This window comes from Cervus canadensis, chromosome 21, assembly GCF_019320065.1.
Source record: "Cervus canadensis isolate Bull #8, Minnesota chromosome 21, ASM1932006v1, whole genome shotgun sequence".
In the NCBI taxonomy this organism is placed as follows: domain Eukaryota; kingdom Metazoa; phylum Chordata; class Mammalia; order Artiodactyla; family Cervidae; genus Cervus; species Cervus canadensis.
In genome coordinates this window covers 9,293,229-9,314,045 of record NC_057406.1, presented here as the reverse complement: position 1 = coordinate 9,314,045, position 20,817 = coordinate 9,293,229, and the positions used below count along the sequence as shown (strand labels likewise).

General features: G+C 46.7%; 2 protein-coding genes across 12 annotated transcripts in view; one reads left to right on the top strand and one right to left on the bottom strand.

Annotated features, from left to right (window-relative positions):
- The window catches only part of FAM227A (family with sequence similarity 227 member A), a 51,751-nt gene extending 46,114 nt beyond the window's left edge, over nucleotides 1-5,637 (bottom strand). Inside the window, exons 1-2 of the mRNA XM_043440909.1 lie at nucleotides 5,397-5,637; nucleotides 510-747 (exon numbers count right to left, since the gene is read on the bottom strand). Of these exons, the coding sequence (XP_043296844.1) occupies nucleotides 510-651 (142 nt within the window). The 5' untranslated portion in view covers nucleotides 652-747; nucleotides 5,397-5,637. The remainder of the gene's footprint in view (nucleotides 1-509; nucleotides 748-5,396) is intronic.
- Nucleotides 5,638-5,913: 276 nt separating this feature from the next.
- Nucleotides 5,914-14,646, top strand: CBY1 (chibby family member 1, beta catenin antagonist). Of its 11 annotated transcripts, none has more exons than XM_043440899.1 (6): nucleotides 5,936-6,075; nucleotides 8,886-9,001; nucleotides 11,232-11,316; nucleotides 12,455-12,560; nucleotides 12,648-12,766; nucleotides 13,988-14,646. In XM_043440899.1, exons 2-6 carry the CDS (start codon nucleotides 8,931-8,933, stop codon nucleotides 14,066-14,068), a joined length of 462 nt encoding a protein of 153 aa, XP_043296834.1. In that variant the 5' UTR covers nucleotides 5,936-6,075; nucleotides 8,886-8,930; the 3' UTR covers nucleotides 14,069-14,646. The 11 variants fall into 11 exon arrangements, with proteins under 11 accessions (XP_043296838.1, XP_043296834.1, XP_043296841.1 ...); XM_043440900.1 differs by lacking the exon at nucleotides 5,936-6,075 and adding an exon at nucleotides 6,798-6,817; XM_043440898.1 differs by lacking the exon at nucleotides 5,936-6,075 and adding an exon at nucleotides 9,707-9,774 and having other exon boundaries at nucleotides 11,207-11,316.
- The last annotated feature ends 6,171 nt before the right edge of the window (nucleotides 14,647-20,817 follow it).

Here is a 20,817-nt window from a genome sequence, read left to right as displayed (position 1 = left end):
TGGCACACTTTCACTGCCGTATGTGCCTGGTTTCAATCCCTAGTCAGGGAACTAAGATCCTGCAAGTCACATGGCATAGCCAAAAACAAACAGACAAATAAAAATTTTTTTAAAGGAAAAAAAACAGTTGAGTACTCAGCTAACTCCTCTGAGGGCAGAGTCTTGGACTATAACTTAGTTTCTAAGTTTAATTTTTTGGAAGAAAGAAGGGAAAGGAGACAATGGGGAAAAAAGAGCATTTTTTTCCCCTCTTCTTCCCCATCTTTTCAACAAACATTTCCAGTATGTCTTCCTTTGGTGCGCTTTCTGCTCTATCTTAGTAAAACAAACTCAAGTCAAACACTCCTTCACAGCCTCAAATTCTTTTAGAGGATAGGTGGGGCTTAAATAATTGAAGAAAATCAACAAACACATAAGAAACAAGTTAGTAAGTGGTGTATGACAGAGCCCAGGTTACACCTCCGTGCAGGTGTGCTGTCTCCATTGCAGACGGCACCACAGAAGGATACAGGGCATGTTGTCCTTCAGAGTCTTCCTCGTGGCGTCCTTGAGTGCGTTCTGCGCAATCAGGGAAACAGCCAGGTGGTCATCCAGGGGCACCACTGGCAAAGCAGTGAGGTTGGTGATATCCAGCCTCCTGAAGTGAGCCATTGTCCACTTTCTTGTACACTGACCAACAGTTAAGTTTCCACCTTTAGGAGCCTCTCATTCCTCCCCTGTGGTCTTGTTCTCTGTTCAACCAGCCTCCTGGAAATCAGAAATAAGCACAGAACCAACTTAAAAAGCTCAACCATGTTCATCTCGAAAGCAGGGCTGATGGCGAGGCACACGCTGCATACAACATGGGGAATAAAGACTGTTTAGAGAAACCCATTCTTTTTTTTTCTTTGCTTCTTTTGTTTTTATTGGAATAGAGTTGATTTACAATGTTGTGTTAGTTTCTGCCATACAGCAAAGTGAATCGGTTATATATCTGTTCTTTTTTAGATTTTTTTCTCATATAGGTCATTACAGAGTATTGAGTAGAGTTCCCTGTGCTACACAGTAGATCCTTATTAGCTCTCTATTTTACATACTGGTGTGTGCATGCTTCTCAAGAGACGCACACAACCTTTGAGTTGTGCAGGAACTGAGGTCCCCACACAGCTGCAGCATTGTAACCTCAGGCTGAACACAAGACGCCTGGAGCGTGCGTGCTAAGTTGCTTCAGTCACGTTTGACTCTTTGTGACCGCATGGACTAAGGCCTGCCAGGCTCCTCTGCCCATGGGATTCTCCAGGCAAGAATACTGGAGTGGGTTACCATTTCCTTCTCCAGGGGATCTTCCTGACCCAGGGATGGAACCTGAGTCTCCTTCCTGCATTTCCTGCCTTAGCGGGTGGATTCTTTACCACTGCGCCACCATGTTTTTTTATCTTATGGGTGTCATATAGTCCACTCTATGTATGTACCACGTTCCTAACTGAAAACTTCAAGGCATATACACTTTTGCTTTCTACCTGCCGATCCCCACCATCACCCTCTGATGAAAATTATCCTAATTTTAAAAATAAAGAGACTAGGAAATTCCCTGGTGGTCCAATGGTTAGGTCTCAATGCTCTCACTACCAGGGGCCCAAGTTCAACCCCCTGGTTGGGGAACTAAGATCCTGAAAGCAACACAGCAAGGCCAAATAAATAAACAAAAGGAGACTGTTATTGATGTTAAGTCGCTAAGTCATGCCTGACTCTTTTGTGACCCTATGAATTGTAGCCTGCCAAGATCCTCTGTCCATGGGATTTCCCAGGCAAGAATACTGAAGTGGGTTGCTATTTCCTTCTCTAGGGTTGAACCCTTGTCTCCTGGATTGGCAGGTGAATTCTTTACCACTGAGCCACCCAGGAAGCCCAAAGGAGAGCAGAGTGCTGAAAAGACTGGGGCTCCAGACCATCCAGCAAGCCAGATTTCAAACTAGAAATGCAGTCAAATCTCTTTGCCTCTCTAAGCCTCACCTATAAAGTCAGAGACGTAGATTAGGTTGCTAGGACCCTCTTCAGCTTTCAGATACTGGGCTTCTATGATGCTGGAGTGGGCAGTCCATCCCTTCAGCATGAGGCTCCTGATGGACCTGAGGCTTTCTGCTCCCTCTCCAGAAGCTGGGCCCATCACTACCTCTCCTCCTGCATTTCGAATATGCTGGCCAGACTGCTCTCCCGGGTCCTTGCTTACTGGCCAGGAGGAATTTATCACTACCATCTGTGGGTCCTCCCTGTCCAGAGCCTGGGGGCATAGGCCTAGTTATAATGAAGTAAAAGACTCAGGTCTGCCCTCAAGAAGCTCATACATGATCGAGAGAGAAAAGGTACAGTTCGATGAAAAAAATTAATCAGGTGCCCTTTGACCACAGTCTCCTTTCCTCACTTTTGATTCCTGCCTGCTGCTCTGCTCTCCTCCCCCAGCCAGCCATCCCAGACGCCTGCTGCACTCAGCTTCTTCCTGGTCCTGCTCCGCTGTGTGCTCTATGCCTTTGTACATGCTGCTGCCCCCATTCAATCAGCCCAGGTGATGTATCTTTTAGAAAACTTTCTTGAATTACTCCAGGCCATTAGTACCACACCTACTCTATGAAGGCCAGGATTCTGCTTGCAACTATTACAGCACTTACAATCCTGAACTAGAAGAATTTGCTTCCACATCTTTCTTCATTAGGCAAATTACCCTCTAGGAAGTAGGTTCAGTCAATATTTGATTCCTTTTTCTTTTTTACATTTTATTTACTTAGGTGCACTGAGTCTTAGTTGTAGCATGCAGGAGGTTTAGGTTGTGACATGCAAACTCTTAGCTGCAGCATGTGGGATCTAGTTCTCCAACCAGAGATCGAACCCAGGCTCCCTCCATTGGGAGATGAGAGTTTTAGCCGCTGGACCACCAGGGAAGTTCCCTGAGTCCCTTTCTAACTCATCACATTTCTTTTTGGGCCAAAGAGGTTATCCATTTGGGTTGTCCCAAGTCAGCTGGATTGTAGGAAAGATTGGCCCAGGCCAATACTCTGCTCCTAGCCTTTAGCCATACAGTGCTTCTGAGTTTTCTTCCACGCCCCTGTCCCAACATGAACTGGAAAATTAAAAACATTCTCTGAAAAGCCAGGCTTAGGGGGACTCTGTTAAGAAGCCTCTTGCTTTCGTTTAACATTTCATTGGAAGGACTGATGTTGAAGCTGAAACTCCAATACTTTGGCCACCTGATGCCAAGAGCTGACTCATTGGAAAAGACCCTGATGATGGGAAGGATTGAGGGCAGGAGGAGAAGGGGACGACAGAGGATGAGATGGTTGCATGGCATCACCGACTCAATGGACATGGGTTTGGGTAGTCTCTGGGAGTTGGTGATGGACAGGGAGGCCTGGTGTGCTGTGGTCCATGGGGTCACAAAGAGTCGGACACGACTGAGCGACTGAACTGACTGACTCACGTCTAATGGGAGAACTGAATATTACCCTTCTTAAGAGAAACATTTAAAATTCTCTGTTCCTTTCTGAATTTTTCATCATACTATTTTAGGATAAGTATTCTCTGAAGCATGATAAGTTTTTACTGTCACTACTTAGGGAGAAAAAGAGGATGGGGAGAACACTAACTTCATTGAATATCTACCCTGTGTCCAGGACTGTGCTATATATTAGGGGCAGATGAGTGGAAGAATAAAAAAACATTCTGCCCTCATGGAGCACATATTCTTGCACATGAGATTTGAAAGTCCTTTGTTTAAAGTTAAATGTTTTAACTTAAGCATGTTAAGTTAAAACAATGCTGAGGTTGTAGTCAGGCAGACTTTTGTTCAGTTTAACCTTCAGTCATTAAATGACTACCTACTGACTGCCCAACAGAACCAGCAATTCATTCTTACTGGGGGACAGGATGGTGAACTAAACCAGACTTGATCCCTGCCCTAATGGAGCTTATGTTAACTAGAGGTGACAAGTGCTAATTAATTATGTGCTAGTGCTAAGTTGCTTTCAGTCGTGTCTGACTCTTTGTGACCCCATGGACTGTAGCCCACCAGGCTCCTCTGTCCATGGGATTCTCCAGGCAAGAATACTGGAGTGGGTTGCCATTTCCTTCTCCAGGGGATCTTCCCGACCCAGGGATTGAACGTGCGTCTCTTTGGAGACGCCTGCATTGGCAGGAGGGTTCTTTACCATTAGCGCCACCTGGGAAGCATGAATTATAACTGACCACTGCTTCAAATGGCCACCCACTCCAGTATTCTTGCCTGGAAAATCCCATGGACACAGGAACCTGGTGGGCTACAGTCCATGGAGTCACAAAGGAGTCAGACACGACTTAATGACTGAGCACACTGTCCCTCAAAGGGAGGGACACAGTGCTGTGAGAGGCGACGTAATAGTGGATATCAACCTAGTCAAGGTGTCACAACCTGTAGGAAGAGCAGGAGTTACTTAGATAAATGAGGAAGGGAAATACCATCCAAGCAGAGGGGCACAGAGTAGAAGGACCAGAAAGTCTAGACCTGTGCATCACAGTAGCCACTAGCCACATATGACAACCGAGTCCTTGGAATTTGGTTAGTGTGACCAAACAACTAAAATCTTTTAAAAAAAAATCATTTATCTGGCTGTGCTGGGTCTTAGTTGCAGCCCACGGGATCTTTGATCTTCCTTGTGGCACCTTTTAGCTGCACCATGCAAACTCTTTGCCTCGGCACATGGGATCTGGTTTCTTGAAAAGGGATCAAACCTGGGCCGCCTGGATTGGGAACGTGGAGTTTTAGCCACTAGACCACTAGGGAAGTCCTAACATCTTAATTTTAGTTAATTAAAACTTAAAACCTAAAGCAGAATAAATTAAAAAATATTGATTGTACATTGAAATGATCATATTTGGGACGTATGAGTGAACATAAACATTATTCATAGTAATAGCACTTGATTTTCAAAAGAATTTTTTAAAAATATGGCTCCGATAAAATTCTAAATTATGTATGTGGCCCACATTATGTTTGCATTAGATGGTGCTGGGTTAGACCCGGCAGTTTGGTTCCAGGACATGGAACTTTCCCCTTTTCAACGAAGTAACATATAGTTGGAAGAAAATTGCACTTGGAGCCGGAGACCCACGGGTCCTGCCCCTCATTGGTTGGATGACCTGGTGCATTCACTAGGCACCCAGTAAATATCCCTTGAATGAGCCTGAGTTTCTTCATCAAATGGAATGTTTATCAAACACACAGTTAGGATTTTAGGAGATCTGGAGTCGATTCTCGAGTAGTTCTCCGCACCCTGCTCACGGTGCGACCTTGAAGCCGCCCCCCAAGCCTCAGTCTCCCCCACCTGTCAAAGCCGACAAGAGATGGGGCGTGGGAAGGCAGGGTCATGGTCTGTGTCTGTTTATCTTACCTGAAGACTGCGGGCGGAATCCGCGGAACTCGGCGGCGCCGACTCCGCCACGGGGCCCTCAGGGGACCCTGTGAAGTTCTGGATGGGACACCCGAGACCTGCTGCCCCCCACATCCACCAGGAAGGGGTGCCCTTTGTTTTGTGATCTGGGAGGAGGAAGAGGGGGAGGGACGTCTGGGAGAGGCCCATTTTGCTGTTGTAAGTCCTGACGTTCTCCCGGCAACGCGGGCCACAGCCGGCACTTGCGCCTTTTCCCACAACAATGCGGGGCCTCGCGAGCTTCGCCTGCATCAGTGACACGCCGTTACCATGTCGACGGTCCCCGTAGGCCGGGGAGAGACCAGACAAAGGGGGTTGCGGGGAGAGTGAGTGTGGTTTCTCGACCTTGCCTATAGCCCAAGTGACTCTAGAAGACACTGTCTCTGTGGAGTCTATTGAGTATGTCAAGAGCCGTCCTCAAGAGTTTCTGGCGCTTCGCATAGGCTCGCGATGGGGACCGCGCGGCGCCGGGTACCTCCAAATCTCTCGGTGGTAGAACCCAGCGGGGCTGCGCCCGCGCATGCGCGTGACGGCAGGGCGACACCCGCGCTCGCTCTGGCCGCGGTTGACTCGGCCTCTGGTGGGTACCAGGCGGGAGGTCGGGGGTTTGCTTGGAACCCCCGACTTTGGGGCACGTCAGGTACGTCTCTGAGCCCGGCATCTCCCAAGGGTCCGAGAAAGGGTGGGACACCGGCGTTGCCCAGGGGACCTAGGGCCTCCCGGCAGCTGGAGCGACCGGAGGGCGCGGAGCAGGGGACGGGGCCGGGTTCTCCGCAGGCCGTGCACTGCATTTATCGTATTGTGTTTCCTCGTTTGTAAATTGGGGTGGTAATTCCCCTCGTAGGTCAGCGATGAAGGTGATTAACGAGAGCGCGCGATTGAACGCTCGCTGCGGTTAGTTAACAGCCCTGAGTGGTGGCCATGTACCTGCGTGCCACGTACTTGCTTGGCTCTGAAGTCTTTGAGATTCCGGTGAAAGCTAGAGACTTCTTTCTCACTTTCTTGTTAGAATAAAAGAAGATACTGTATTTTATGGCCCATTGCAAACGGTAAAGCATTGCACAGTGAAGAAACGATTATGATCATCAGCGCAGATGCGTAGACCTTATTTGAAGCCCAGTTTCACCGCCTTCCCACAGCGTGACTGGAGGCACGTTACTTAACTTCTCTAAGCCTCAGTTTTCTGATCTGTAGATGGGAAAGAACTACTTGTTCTTCTTCCGCCAGGCCGGAATACTGGAGTGGGTAGCCTATCCCTTCTCCAGTGGATCTTCCCAACCCAGGAATCCAACCCGGGTCTCCTGCGTTGCAGGCGGATTCTTTACCAACTGAGCTAGCAGGGAAGCCCTGATTTTAAATAAAGAAGCCTGGGGCCCAGAGAAGTAAGTGCAGGGGCCCCCTGGGGGTGAAGGGCTGAGCGACGGTTGGAACTCGGATGCTCTGCATTGGCTTCCTTTGTGCTGAGCCCTCTCTCTCCAGGGAATTTAACTGGAAAGAGGGCTGCCTGGGGCCAGGGGTAGAGCTCTTACCTCTTGATCCACACTCATATTGCAGAATCTCAGGGTCTCAGCCAGAGTTGTTTGTGGATGAGTGGATCTGACTTAAAAGTTAGTCCAGACCCTTCCTTTTCCCTGTCTGTAATATATTGATGATGGGCATTGGCTTCAGTGTTATGAGAATTTGTGAGGTCATGGGTGAAGTGCCCTTGTGAACACATTATTTACCAGAGAGGTTTTGTTTCCTGAATGTTATTGACCAGAGATGTATTCACTTACATAACAAATCGCCGGCCATAGGCATTAGATTCTGCAAAAGTCCACCCAGTCAGCAATAAGTTAAAACCTGGAAGACTACAGTAGCTTGGCCAAGGTTTAGCCAGCAGCTGCGGCAGAACTGAGCCTTGAACGTGGCCTGTTGTAGCCAGATGCTATGCTCAGTCTTGGCGTTCTTAGCACCACTGTGGACTTTGCATGAACAGCTTGGCTTATTTTTCCTTCTTCAGATGTCTCCAGGTGCTTGAAGGGGCAGGGACTGCTTTTTATCTGGTTTTTTTTTGTACATTAGTTTGGTTTGTTTTCATAAGTTATGCATGAATATATTATCATTGTAATAATTCATTAAATCCACAAACATATTTCTTTAATATAACTTTATATTATAACATGAAATTGCCACTATTTGGCCATTTGGGGTTTTTTTTTTAACCTTTAGAATGGCAAATTCAGGAATTAGGATGGCAGGTCAGGGGTTAGGATTCCATGCTCTCACTGCCAGGGGCCCAGGTTCCATCCCTGGTTGGGGAAGTAAAGATCCCGACACAGCCAAAAAAGTTAAAATTAAAAAAATCTGTTTAAAAATGGCAAATTCAGTTGAGTCAGCCATCCTACTTCCTTTCCCAGATTTAACCACTGTGGGCAGTTTGGTGTTTATCCTTCCAAATCTTTTTTATTCAGAGACCTATATTCTTGCTTTTTTTTTTTTTCTTTTTGTCTTCTCAAGTGCAATTATAATATATACATGGTTCTGTTGCTTGCTTGTTTTTTTTTTTTTTTGGTCATGCCATGTGGCATATGGAATCTTTGTTCCCCGATCAGGGATCGAACTCATGCCCCCTGAATTGGAAGTGTGCAGTCTTAGCCACCAGACCACCACGGAAGTCCCTGTCACTTGCTTTCTTAATGATAGAGTGTGTTGGATGTCTTTTCAAGTCAGTACACGTACGGCTGTCTCTTTGTTTTTACTTACTATCTAGTGTTCCCTTATAATAATGTGCCATAATATATTTGGCTATACCAAACATCAGTAGAGCTTTTGCATTGTTTCTTATTTTTGACTGCTACCAACAGAGAGTATTTGTGAGAACATGTCCAATTCTTTCTGGAGGATAAATTTTTACAAGTAGATTTGCTGGCCCAAAACTATGCACCTGAAAAACTTTACTAGGTTTTGCCTAATGGAAAAAATGATAGCATCTTATGTTTCCACCAAGAGTATCTTTGTCTCCATACCTTCACCAACATTGTATTATTGATCTCTTAAATGTTGCCAACATGATGGATGAAAATGTTTCTTTTTATGATGTACCCCACCAGTTATTAATACAAGGATAATTTGGTATTCATGTTTAGCCAACTGACCATGGTTATGAACCTTGGGAAAACTGGATAACTTCTTCAAGCCCTAGTTTTCTCATTTCTGATATGGACAGGAAAATTACCTTATGGGATTCCTGCAAGGAATAAAATAAATATATGAAGTGTCCCCAGCAATGGGTCCAACTTCTCATGGATACTCAAGGAGTGATATTAGTTAGTTAGTTTTTGTTATGACCTTTTCTTTTTTGGGTGAAAATCGTTCTCCCTGGGTATTCCTATTTCATTCCTGTTCTGCCCTCTGTGGACATAAGAGTAATTGTCTTCCCTCTTCCATGATTTTCCTTTTCCCCTGCAGAAACAATGCCAGGGCCTTCCACGATGTCTTGGATGACATAGTAGCATGGCTTCAAACACCCTCAAGATCTCGGTCCCCACTGCTGTCCCACCCACCATCAAGATGGAAGCATTCTGGTTTGTCCAAGTCCTAAAGTGTTATGCCCCAGCCCAAATGCCATCTCTCAGGCTGTGGGTCTACCACTGTTTTTTGGAGGAATATTGCTTTATAATGTTGTGTTGGTTTCTGCACAACAGTGTGAATCAGCCATAAGTATACATATATTTCCCTCTCTCTTGAACCTCCCTCCCACCCCCCACCCCATCTCAACCCTCTAGGTTGTCACAGAGCACTGGGTTGAGCTGTGTTATATAGCAACTTCCCACTAGTTATCTTTTTTGTATATGGTAATGCATATGTGTCATGCTACTTTCTCAATTTGTCTCATCTCCTTCCTCCACTGTGTCCACAAGTCTGTTTTCTATCTCTGTGTTTTTAATTACACATACACACCAGTAAAACTCATGAGCACACACCCCTAAATGTCTTATGTATTTTATTTATTTGTAAGTCATATGTACATATACTTCTATACATATATGTATATCTATCTCGTAAAGCTTCTAAAGAAGCTTCTAGACTTTTATCATTAATTTCACTGATATTACTTTCTACATCACTGAAAACAGTATGAAGTTTTTTCTTTGTGTCCTTATTAAATATATGTCTTGCTAATTGTGAAGAAAAGCTACTATGAGTTATTTTTTAATAAGACTTGATATAAAACCTTGTTTCAAGTAGTCTTGAGAAGTTCCCTCTCTTTTTGGCCAATTTCTTGCTAGATATGATAAAATGACCATTTTATCTCATGATGTGGTGAAGGAAGATTTTATCCCTGGGAGTAGGAAAGGTGAGAGCTTTGCCGCTTTTTTTTGCTCATTTGCGCCTTCATTATTGTCATCGTCCTTCTACAGTTTCTTAGAGGGAATCTTGTTAAGCTATCTGTGTAATGTACATTAAAATTGGGCTTCCCTGGTAGCTCAGATGGTAAAGAATCTGCCTGCAATGCAGGAGACCAGGGTTTGATCTCTGGGTTGGGAAGATCCCCTGGAGAAGAGAATGGCAACCCACTCTAGTATTCTTGCCTGGAGAATTCCATGGGAAGAGGAGCCTGGTGGGCTACAGTCTATGGGGCTGCAAAGAGTCGGACACCGCTGAGCGAATAACACACACATGCAATACAGGGAAGGAAAGGAGCCGTGGCCCTGCCTCTCATCGCATACAAAAGTTAATTGCAGATGAGTGGCTGTCCTAAATGTGAAAACTGAAAGAAGGAAACTTTCAAAAGTTAATGTATGAAAATATCATGACCTTAGGGTAGGCAAAAATTTCTTAAATAAAAAACACACTAATCATTAAAAAAATTGAATAAGTCAGATCCCACTAAAATGAAGAACTTCTTTAATCAAAAAGAAACCAATAAGAAAGCAAAAAGGCATGTTCCCAGAAAAAGCTTTTATTTCTTTAAAATGGAGTATATGTAGAAGCTGTTGCCCCAGGTGTGAGCCTTACCAGTGTCCAGGAGTAAGGATCTCACTCCTTTTGTTGTTGTTCAGTCGCTCAGTGGTGTCCAACTCTCTGCGACTCCATAAACTATAGCACACCAGGCTTCCCTGTCCTTCACTGTCTCCCAGAGTCTGCTCAAACTCATGTCCGTTGAGTCGACAATGCCATCCAACCATCTCATCCTCTGTCACCCCCTTCTCCTCCTGCCTTCAATCTTTCCCAGCATCAGGGTCTTTTTCCAGTGAGTCAGTTCTTTGCATCAGGTGGCCAAATTATTGGAAGTTTAGCCTCAGTCCTTCCAGTGAATATTTAGGGTTAATATCCTTTAGGATTGACCGGTTTGATCTCCTTGCTGTCTAAAGGACTCTCTTGAGAGTTCTTCTAGTGCCTTGGTCTAGACTATAAATCTGGTGATGCCGGTTTTTAACGAAACTTAAGACCAGCCAGTTAGGCACTTGCCTGTGGTTGACATAGACTAGTCACACAGACTTGTGTTCAAATACCAGCTCCCACTTAGGCCCGTAGTCTTTCTAAACCTCATCTGTCAGACAGGTATACTAAGAGGAGCTGAACCAAGGATGATTGTGAGGACTGAGATGTTGCCAAGGTTTGGGCATGCTGCCTAGCACATCATGAGCACTCACCACGGGGGAACTGTCCCCAGGATAGTTAATGGTCACATGATAGAATGCGTGTTTTCATGATTTCAGGACAGGGGCACAAGGTCACTGATCCAACTCTTTGTACCCCTTGACTTTTTCTGACCCTGGGAGAAGGGAGCATTGACCTTTCCTTCACCAGGCTGAAGATGCCTCTCTTTGGAAGTACGTTTAGTCCGAAGAAGACGCCCCCTCGGAAGTCGGCGTCTCTCTCCAACCTGCATAATGTGAGTATCAACAGTGGTGTACAGTGTGAACAGAGCCTCGAGCCTGGCCTCTTATGGGAAGTGTGGTCCTCCAGAGGCATCCTCGTGGGAGGGTATCCTTTTAATTCATATGATTGCTATTGCTGAAAACATGTCTTAACTCCTATTTGGAAATTATTATCAGAGCTGTTCAAGAACCTTAAAAGGTAGTCATTCTCATGATTTTGGAGACCAAAGGATCTTATCCAATTTGACTTCACTTGATTCCCAAGACTTGGCCAGGAATCAGTTTTTTAGTCATGTCTGAGAACAAATTCATTCTCAAAGGATGATGTTTTGCCAACATTAAAAACGTTCAAAAGGATTTGCCACAGCTCCAAAGGCAAGTTTCCGAGCTCCTCCAGGGTAGAAGGGTTGCATTCATTTCTGTATATCCAGTACCAGCCCTGGCCCACGGTGGGTGCTCAGTGAGCTGTAGAAACATTGAAAAACACATTAAAGAACAGCGGCTACCACTAATTGGGACTTAGCACTTTATGCCTTTTCCAGGACATATCCATCACTTGCTCCATAGGAAGCAAGTGATGGCTCAGGCTTACATTTAAAAAGGATTTTTCACTTGATGAAAAATTTACAGTGAGACTTCTTAAACTGCCAAGTGCCCTGTAGATATGAAATAATTCAGTTTGCAAATTTCAGCATATATAGATTTTCTGGAAGACACCTATTATATAAAGCAGTACTTTTCTTTTATAGTTTAAAAGTTTTTCAGTACCTTATTTAATTTTCTGACTTTATTTGAAAAAAAATTATTAAATGTGTGGAGTTATGATTAGAGAAAAAGAAATGAGTTGTTGGGGGTAACATAGTCAGGGATTCCCATGTGGGACAGGGGTAAAGAACCCGCCCACCAATTCAGGAGACCCAGGTTCTATCCCTGGGTTGGGGAGATCCTCTGGAGGAGGAAATGGCAGCCCACTCCAGTATTTGCTAGGAAAATCCCAGACAGAGGAGCCTGGCAGGCTACAATTGGTGGGGTCACAAAGAGTCTGATGCGACTGAGTGCATGCAGGGGGTCTCATAGCTAGCAGAAGAGGTGCCAGACCACAAGCCTGGGTACTCTGGCCGCCTGATGCCGGCGTGAATGTCTCACCCACAGTTGGACCGGTCAACGCGGGAGGTGGAACTGGGCCTTGACTACGGAACCCCCACCATGAACCTGGCCGGGCAGAGCCTGAAGTTTGAGAACGGCCAGTGGATAGCAGGTGGGCTGCATTTCCTGCCATTTTGCCCCAGCACGATGGTGGAAGGCAACCCGCACTTGGTGACCGCTGGTTGTACCCTTCTGCCAGAGACGGGGGTTAGTGGAGGTGTGGACCGGAGGGAGGCTCAGCGCCTGCGGAGACGGAACCAGCAGCTGGAAGAAGAGAACAACCTCTTGCGGCTGAAGGTGGACATCCTGCTGGACATGGTGAGGAGTGCGGCCGGGGGGCGACGCCTGGGCTTTCCCTAGGCAGCTTCCCCGCGAGTCATTTCAACCAGCCCACACTCTCAAGTGCCAGCTTGCCCAGGCACATTGCTCTGCATCCAAAGACATGAAACCAAGGCAGACACAGCCCCTGCCCGCCAGGGCTCAGAGTCTAACTGAGAGAAAGACAGCAAACACGGTGACAAGTGCCTCAGGTAAGGACAGAGATTAGAGTCTTGTCTAGGCCTGGAATCCGCAAAGGGGAGGGAGAGCTTCATTCTGTCCAGTCAGGAGCCCATCATGGGAAGGGGTATTTAAGGAAAGATAAAGCGAGGAATGGCGGCCGGAAGGCATTCAGGACTGAAGGACAGTCTGCTCCTGGCTGGGCAGGGACCCGCACCACGCAGCCTTAGCCAGAGCCTGGCGAAGACCTGCGGAGAGCCACACTGCCTGTTGGCATCCGTTTCTTGTGGCTTTTAAAGCCCAACGGCCTGTTGAACCTAGAGGTGTATGTGAAGGTTCCTGGAGAGGGCACCCTGCCATGTGTTTAAGAGCCTGTATCTGTAGCTAAACTGCCACCTTCGCCCCTGGCTATGTGACTTCAGACGAGTTACTTAACTACTCTATGTGAAGAAGCTTAGTGTCTTCAGCAGTAAAATGGGCCCGAAAAGAGGATCCACCTCATTACTGAGTCAATAATACAAGTAAAGCTCTGGGAGCAGCGTCTGGCTCGGGAAGTGCAGCTCTTCTGTTTCACAGCCAGCTGACCTCTGGAGCCTGTGTGTCTCCATCCCCGTCTGCAACGTCTTCCACCCTCTCCTCCAGAGACAAGTGAGGGATGCTAATGGGGGGAGTGGCATTCCTTTTCAACCATTTTCATGTGAGCCACAACTCAGAGGCAACTTAGTCCTTTAGCCTTGAAATCACCAATATCTGTGCTTTTCATCCCTTGAAACCTGGTGTCCTTAACACAGTGAGTGCCACACAATCCTAGGTGATAAGAAATGATGAGAGAATGGATGGTGAGTGCTCCGCACGCGCCTGAGGCCCTGGGTCATCAGGAGATTACTCTCTGCCCAGTTACAAAGGGGTTCCCGTCGTGGAGGCGCCGGCAGCATGAAAGGAATGCCAGGGGCCTTTCCCAGCACACAGGGCTGGCCTTGCCAACCTGAATCATGGCCCTGAAACATCCCTGCCTCTAACGGTTTGCTGCTCTTCTTCCAGCTCTCGGAGACCACTGCTGAATCCCACTTGATGGAGAAAGAGCTGGATGAACTGAAGAGCGTCAGCAGGCGGAGAAAATGAAGACCCCAAAGACATCTGTTTGGAGAACAGGGGGAAACCCATCCATCAGAAGAGGGGGATGTGGCTGAGGGTATTTTTAGCCAAACGGAGGGATCAGGTCCTGGGAGAGAGCATCATATAATAGGGCCAGAAAGCTCTGGTCCCCTTGGGTTGGCGGTAGGAAGGTGACCACAGTAGATTCCAGGCCAGTCCTGTGCTTCACGGCAGGGGAGACCTCTCTGGGGAGGTCTGGGGGTGACGGAAGCCTTTGAGTTTTCTCCAGTCACTTAATACCCAAATGCCCATGGCTCAGGCTCACCCTCCTGGGACGGAGGTCATCCCATCATCCCCTCACGTCGGTGTTTGAGGTGTGGCACCCTCTTGTTGGGAGGTGGGGGGTCTCAGATGAGAGGCTGTCCTGGTTCTCTGCCCTCCAGCCCATCCTCTTGCTCCTTTAAAGAACACTCGTTTCCCCCACATCCACAACCTCCTCTGCCTTCAGCATCTCGGCAGCCAGCACCAGCCTTCCATGGCAACACTATATTTTTGTGCTACTTTCCTCTCTATCCTACTTTTTAAAATTAAATTATGCTATCTAATCTTTCTCTGGCCAAAAGACTGAAAAAAAGAAGTCTCAGTTCCTGAGGAAGTGAGTTACGGAGGCTGGGTTCTAATCCTGGGATGCACCGTCATCTAGGTTGTTGGGGGATGTCCCCATCGCAGGATAAGCATTCCAGCTTCCTGGGCATCCACAGAGGCTGAGCTGGAGTAAAAACGGTCGCTCTGCCCAGACCCCCTGTCCGCCTTCTTTCTGGGTGTTGGGACTCTTCTGGACCTGGAGGGATTGAGTGGTTGGGATAGAGGGCTGGCTTCCCCAAGTGGGAGTTTGTACCCTTAGAGGGAGCTGGGCTTCTCTGGCTGGTGGAAGGAGCTAGCCAAAGTCAGCAAGAGGGAGTCCAGCTTCCAAAGTCCAGGGGGAAGGCACTGGAAGCAGGGACATGGAGCTCCAGGCTTTAGAACGGGGATGGCTACTGAGGTCAGCTGTTTCTGGATGCCCGTTACCATCTGGGACAGGGCTCTAGATCTTGCTTAGACTCTCTTTTGCTCCTCAGCTCAGCCTTGTGGAGCAGGGCGTACCAGTCTGCATGCCTGTTGGCAGATAAGGAACCAAACTCCAGAGGTTTCAAAAGCTGGTCTGGGATCAGACAGAGGAAGTGTGGGAGCCTGTGAGCCACAGCCCACAGTGAAAGAGGGGAGCTGGTGAGGGGCTGCCTCGTGTAGTCCATCCTCAGGGCCAGCTCCCTGTGGGGTAGATAGAGAAGCCCCAGCCCAGAGTCTTCCTTCCTGGTGCAGGAGAGACTCACTGAGAACACTGAGGAAGGATACTGGATGAGGCTGCAAGTCTTCACGTGCAAATAATAGGAGCAATGGAGAGTTTGCCTATTCCTCAACCAGTGACTTTAGCAACCATTTACTGTGCACCCTGGATGCTAGACACCTGTAGACAGTGGTTCAGTGGTCTTATGATGGTTCAGCTTACAATATTTTGACTTTAGAATGGTGCAAAAGTGATACCCATTTAGTATAAACTGTATTTTGACTTATGATAGTTTTCCAGGCTAGCAAAATGCTAGCAAAATGGATATTCATTGGAAGAACTGAAGCTGAAGCTCCAATACTTTGGCTACCTAATGCAAAGAGCCGACTGAATGGAAAAGACCCTGAGGCCGGGAAAGACTGAAAGCAAAAGGAGAAGGAGGTGGCAGAGGATGAGAAGGATGAGATGGGTTTATTGGGACATAAACCAAAGAAGGGCCATGTTTCTAATTCTCATGAAATATTTTCAAGTTTGTTATCATCATCCCCTGCTTTTAGATGAAGAAACAAGCCCAGCAAGATGACTCAGCTAGAAGGGAAGGATCCAGGACTGAGCTTTGGAATCAGGAGGGGCGTGTTTCATGGTCCCAATGATGTGGGTCCTGGTCCCCTCTGCACCACCCCTGGCACCTGAGGGGGCTTCAGTCGTGTGGGACAGCTCTGCAGTGAGGAAGCGCTTGTATTTAGGGTGAGGAGGGAAGCAAACCACTGGTGAGTTTCACCAGAGGAATGCTGATTGACTTATTAAAAAAAAAATCCCTCTGGCTTCCCTGTGTGTGAGAACAGATGGAAGGGGGCAAGGATGGGGCCAGAGAGGTGGCAGTTTAGGAGAAGTGGTCAGATTCTAAGCTGGAATTGAAGGTGGAGCCCACCAGTGTTTGCTGATGGATGTGCTGTGTGAGCTGAGTCAAGGACAAGTCAAGAAGAGGAGGATTTAGCTCTTAGCCCCTACCTTTTTCCATCTCCATTTTTCCAGTGTTGTAATATCACACTTTGATTAAGCAGTACTCATTGTTCATATTATACCTGCCTTAATACTGTTATAGATGAAATTTGGACTATACTGTTTATTATCTTCGGGCACAAAGGTTAAGTCAAGGATAATGAAAATCTGTAAGAAATGGGGAAAAGAATCAGCCATATCGCACTACCATAAACCTTTTTGGTTCCTCCCTCCCAACCCCTCCCCCAACACACACACACACTGAAATGCTATGTGCTTTGGGAATTCCCTGGTAGTTCCGTGGTTAGGACTCTGCATTCACTGCTGAGGGCCTGGGTTCAATCCCTGGTCAAGGAACTAAGATCTTCAAGCCATGCAGTGTGGCCAAAAAGAAAAAAAGAAAATGCTATATACCTTCAAGATCTTACCTTTTTATCAGATGTATCTATCAGGTACTGGCTAAAATTCCTCCTCGAAGCTTTATTGACCAAATCTACTACTTTGGGGGGCACCCAAGTAAATAGTGCTGTCTACTTAATGTTTGCTATCATTTGTAATCACTGCATTTTGTAAATTTCTGAGCTGTCATAGGGAAGAACTGTTATTGAAGAGCTGAGATAGAAAGTTCTGTGGGTGTGAGGGAGGGAGAGCAAAAAACCAGAGAAGGGTTTTCCCTGGTGGTCCAGTGGTTAAGAATCCACCTCCAGTGCAGGGGACACAGGTTCGATCCCTGCTCTGGGAGGATCCCATGTGCCTCATGGCAACTAAGCCAGCCCTCTAGAGCCTGTGGTCCACACAAGACGCTGCCACAATGGGAAGCCTGCGCACCTCAACTAAAGAGTAGCCCCCTCTCAGAACAGCTAGAGAGAGTCCCCCCAAGCAGCGATGAAGACCTGGCACAGCCAAAAATAAATGCTAAAAAAAAAAAAATTTTTACAGCTCAAGGCCTAATAAGGGGACCCATATGCATAATTGTACAGATATGGGCTGACGTGTATGGTTTCTTGGGAGGGGGTACTTAGAGCTTTTGTAAAATTCTCAAAGGAATCTATGCCCCACACTGAACCAAACCAAATTAGGAACTACCGCATTGCCCGTTTCACATTCTGACACGAGAGAAACAGGAAAGGTGGAAGCTATGGAGTTGAGGGATAGGGGATAAGAGGAGCTGGGGGTGGGGTTCTAGAACACCCCAGCTCCATCCAGATGGCAGAGTCACCCTTGTACCCAGCATGGGACATCATCCGTCAATTGATGGCACCCGCAACTTGTCCCTCGACGGAGGCTCTGGGCTATCACCAGTCTTCTCGTGTGTCTCCTTTGCTGCCACTGAGCCATTTCTCCTTAAGATAATCAGTGACACTTTTTCTCCTTCCTCCCCAGCAGCTCCTCCTTGAATTCACTCTTGGGTTGGGGGAAGAAGATGCCCTTCCCCACCCCCGACACTTTTAGGGGGATTTTTGGAGGATAGTTCTAATTTTTTTTGTTTTTAATTAAAACATTTTTATGTGGCAAAACACATAACATAAAAATTACCATCTTAACTATCTAAAAGCTTATAGTTAAGTCATATTAATACACTCATCATATTGTACAACCATCACCACCATCAGGGATTGAACCTGCACCCTGCCCCCCCGAAGTGGAAGCACAGTCTTAACCACTGGACCACCTGGGAAGTCCCCTATTACCGGGTTTTGTGCTTTTTTGGTTTTTTTTTTTTTAGGTTTTATTTTTATATATTTATTTATTTTGGCTGCACTGGGTCTTCATTGTGGTACTCCGACTCAGTAGTTGCGGTATGTGAGATCTTAGTTCTCTGACAAGGGATGAAACCTTGGCTTTCTGCATTGGGAGCATAGAGTCGTATCCGCTGGACCACTAGGGAAGTCCTGTAAGGCCCAGTTTACACAATCAACAGTTTATACAATCCAGATCAATGGATCATCACGGCATTTTACAAGATTAAGAAGGAAGGTTATCTGGACTTCCATGGGGGTCCAGTGGTTAAATCTTTGCTCTTCCACTGCAGAGGGCACAGGTTCGACCCCTGGTCTGGGAACTAAGATCCCACGTGGCTCAAGGCCAAAAATAAAACAAAAACTTTCTTTTTTAAAAACAGGAAGGCTATCTCCTAAACAGTTGTGACCCTTGAGATTAAGAAGGAATATCTAGGAGGTCCCCAGGCAGTCTATCTGTCTCCCAAGGAGGTCTCCCACACCAGTCAGTCCTAAAGGAAATCAACCCTGAATATTCATCGCAAGGACTGATGCTGCAGCTGAAGCTCCAATATTTGCCCACCTGACTCGATGGGCCAACTCTTTGGAAAAGACCCTGATGCTGGGAAAGATTGAGGGCAGGAGAAGAAGGGGACAACAGAGGATGAGATGGTTGGATGGCATCACCGACTCAATCGATGTGAATTTGAGCAAACCCTGGGAGATAGTGGAGGACAGAGAAGCCTAGTGTGCTGCAGCCCATGGGGTCAGACACGCAGAGTCAGATATGACTTAGCAACTGGGCAACAACAACAAGGAGGTCTGGTTAAAAGAGTCACAATACATGCTAAAGGGGAGGGAGGAGGCCCGAACAGGCAAAGGAAGATTTTATGTTTAAATTTTTCTTATCTTTCTATAGCATGAATTTTATTTCATCAGAGACAACATCTGTAGTTTCCATACAAGATGGCCTTCTCAACCCTTCAAGAGTGTTGGTCTTCTAGCATTTTTTTTTAAAGTATCTGTAAAAGAAATCAGATGCCATTGCTAAGTCACTTCAGTGGTTTCTGACTCTGTGCGACCCTATGGTCTGTATCCCGCCAGTCTCCTCTGTCCATGGGATTCTCCAGGCAAGAATACTGGAGTGGGTTGCCATTCCCTCCTCTAGGGGATCTTCCCCACCCAGAGATCAAACTGGCATCTCTTATGCCTAACCTGCATTGGCAGGTGGGTTCTTTACCACCAGTGCCACCTGGGAAGCCCCAGATGCCATTGGCATTGGGCTATTAAGCTGACCTTTCATTTCTGTAGAGCTAGCCTGTTACTGAACTCAGGTTCAGCTGCCTGCCGGCTCAGTTGCTTCAGTCAGGTCTGACTCTTTGCGACTCTGTGGACTGTAGCCCGCCAGGCTCCTCTGTCCATGGGATTCTCCAGGCAGGAATACTGGAGTGGGTTGCTATGCCCTCTTCCAGGGGAATCTTCCTGACCCAGGCATTGAACCTCAGTCTCCTGCATTACAGGTGGATTCTTTACCACTGAGCCACCGGGGAAGTACCAGGTTCAGCTGCACACTGCTTAAAAACCAATACTCAGAGACAAGTCTTGGTTGGAAAGGAAAGGTGGCTTTCTTCAGGAGGCCAGCAACTTGGGGAGGAGCCAGGCTCATGTCCAAAAGCCAACTGAAATTCTGCTGACCATAAGAGTTTTTAAAGGGAGAATCATTTGGGGAGGGGGTCAGAGTCTTCCTTATCTTCCACCATGTGCAGACTTTCTCCTGATTGGTTGGCGGTGAGTTAACAGGGCGATTCTCCAGGCATCTTGTGTTCAGCCTGAGGTTACAATCCTCCTCCTGCATGGGGACCTTAATTCCTCCATAACTCAAGGTTAGGTATATCTCTTGAGTCCCCGTCCCTTCCCCCCCCCCCCAATATGAAAGAACAAGACAAAGTCAAGTATCAGATAAGGATTGGGACTGTCCAGTCCTGAGAGTCTATGGTTCCACAGTCAGTTGGCTAAAGAGGTATATCAAATTACCCTCATGTTAATAACTTGTTGGGCACATTATAAAAATAAGCATTTTTATCCGTTGTATAGACAATTAAAATTTGGAGAACGTGGAGAAAAGGACACTTCCATTTACTATTGTGAAAGTATATGATACTCTAATTCTGAGGGCAATGACCTGATCCCTAGCAAAATTTTAAATGTTCACACTTTTTGGCCAGATGCCATGATCTTAGGTTTTTTGTTTTTTCCAGTAGACATGTATGGATGTGAGAGCTGGATGATAAAAAAGGCTGAGCGCTGAAGAATTGATGCTTTTGAACTGTGGTGTTGGAGAAGACTCTTGAGAGTCCCTTGGACTGCGAGGAGATCCAACCAGTCCAACTAAAAGAAATCAACTCTGGATATTCATTGGAAGGACTGAAGCTAAAGCTCCAATACTTTGGCCACCTGATGCGAAGAATTGACTTACTGGAAAAGACCCTAATGCTGGGAAAGATTCAAGGTGGGAGGAGAAGGGGACGACAGAGGATGAGATGGTGAGGAGATGACAGAGGATGAGATGAGAGCATCACCAACTCGATGGACATGAGTTTGAGCAAGCTCCAGGAGTTGGTGATGGACAGGGACGCCTGGAGTGCTGCAGTCCGTGGGGTCGCAGAGTCAGACACGACTGAGTGAGTGAACAACTTTCTGTCCAGGAAACCCACTTCTAGAAATCCATCCTT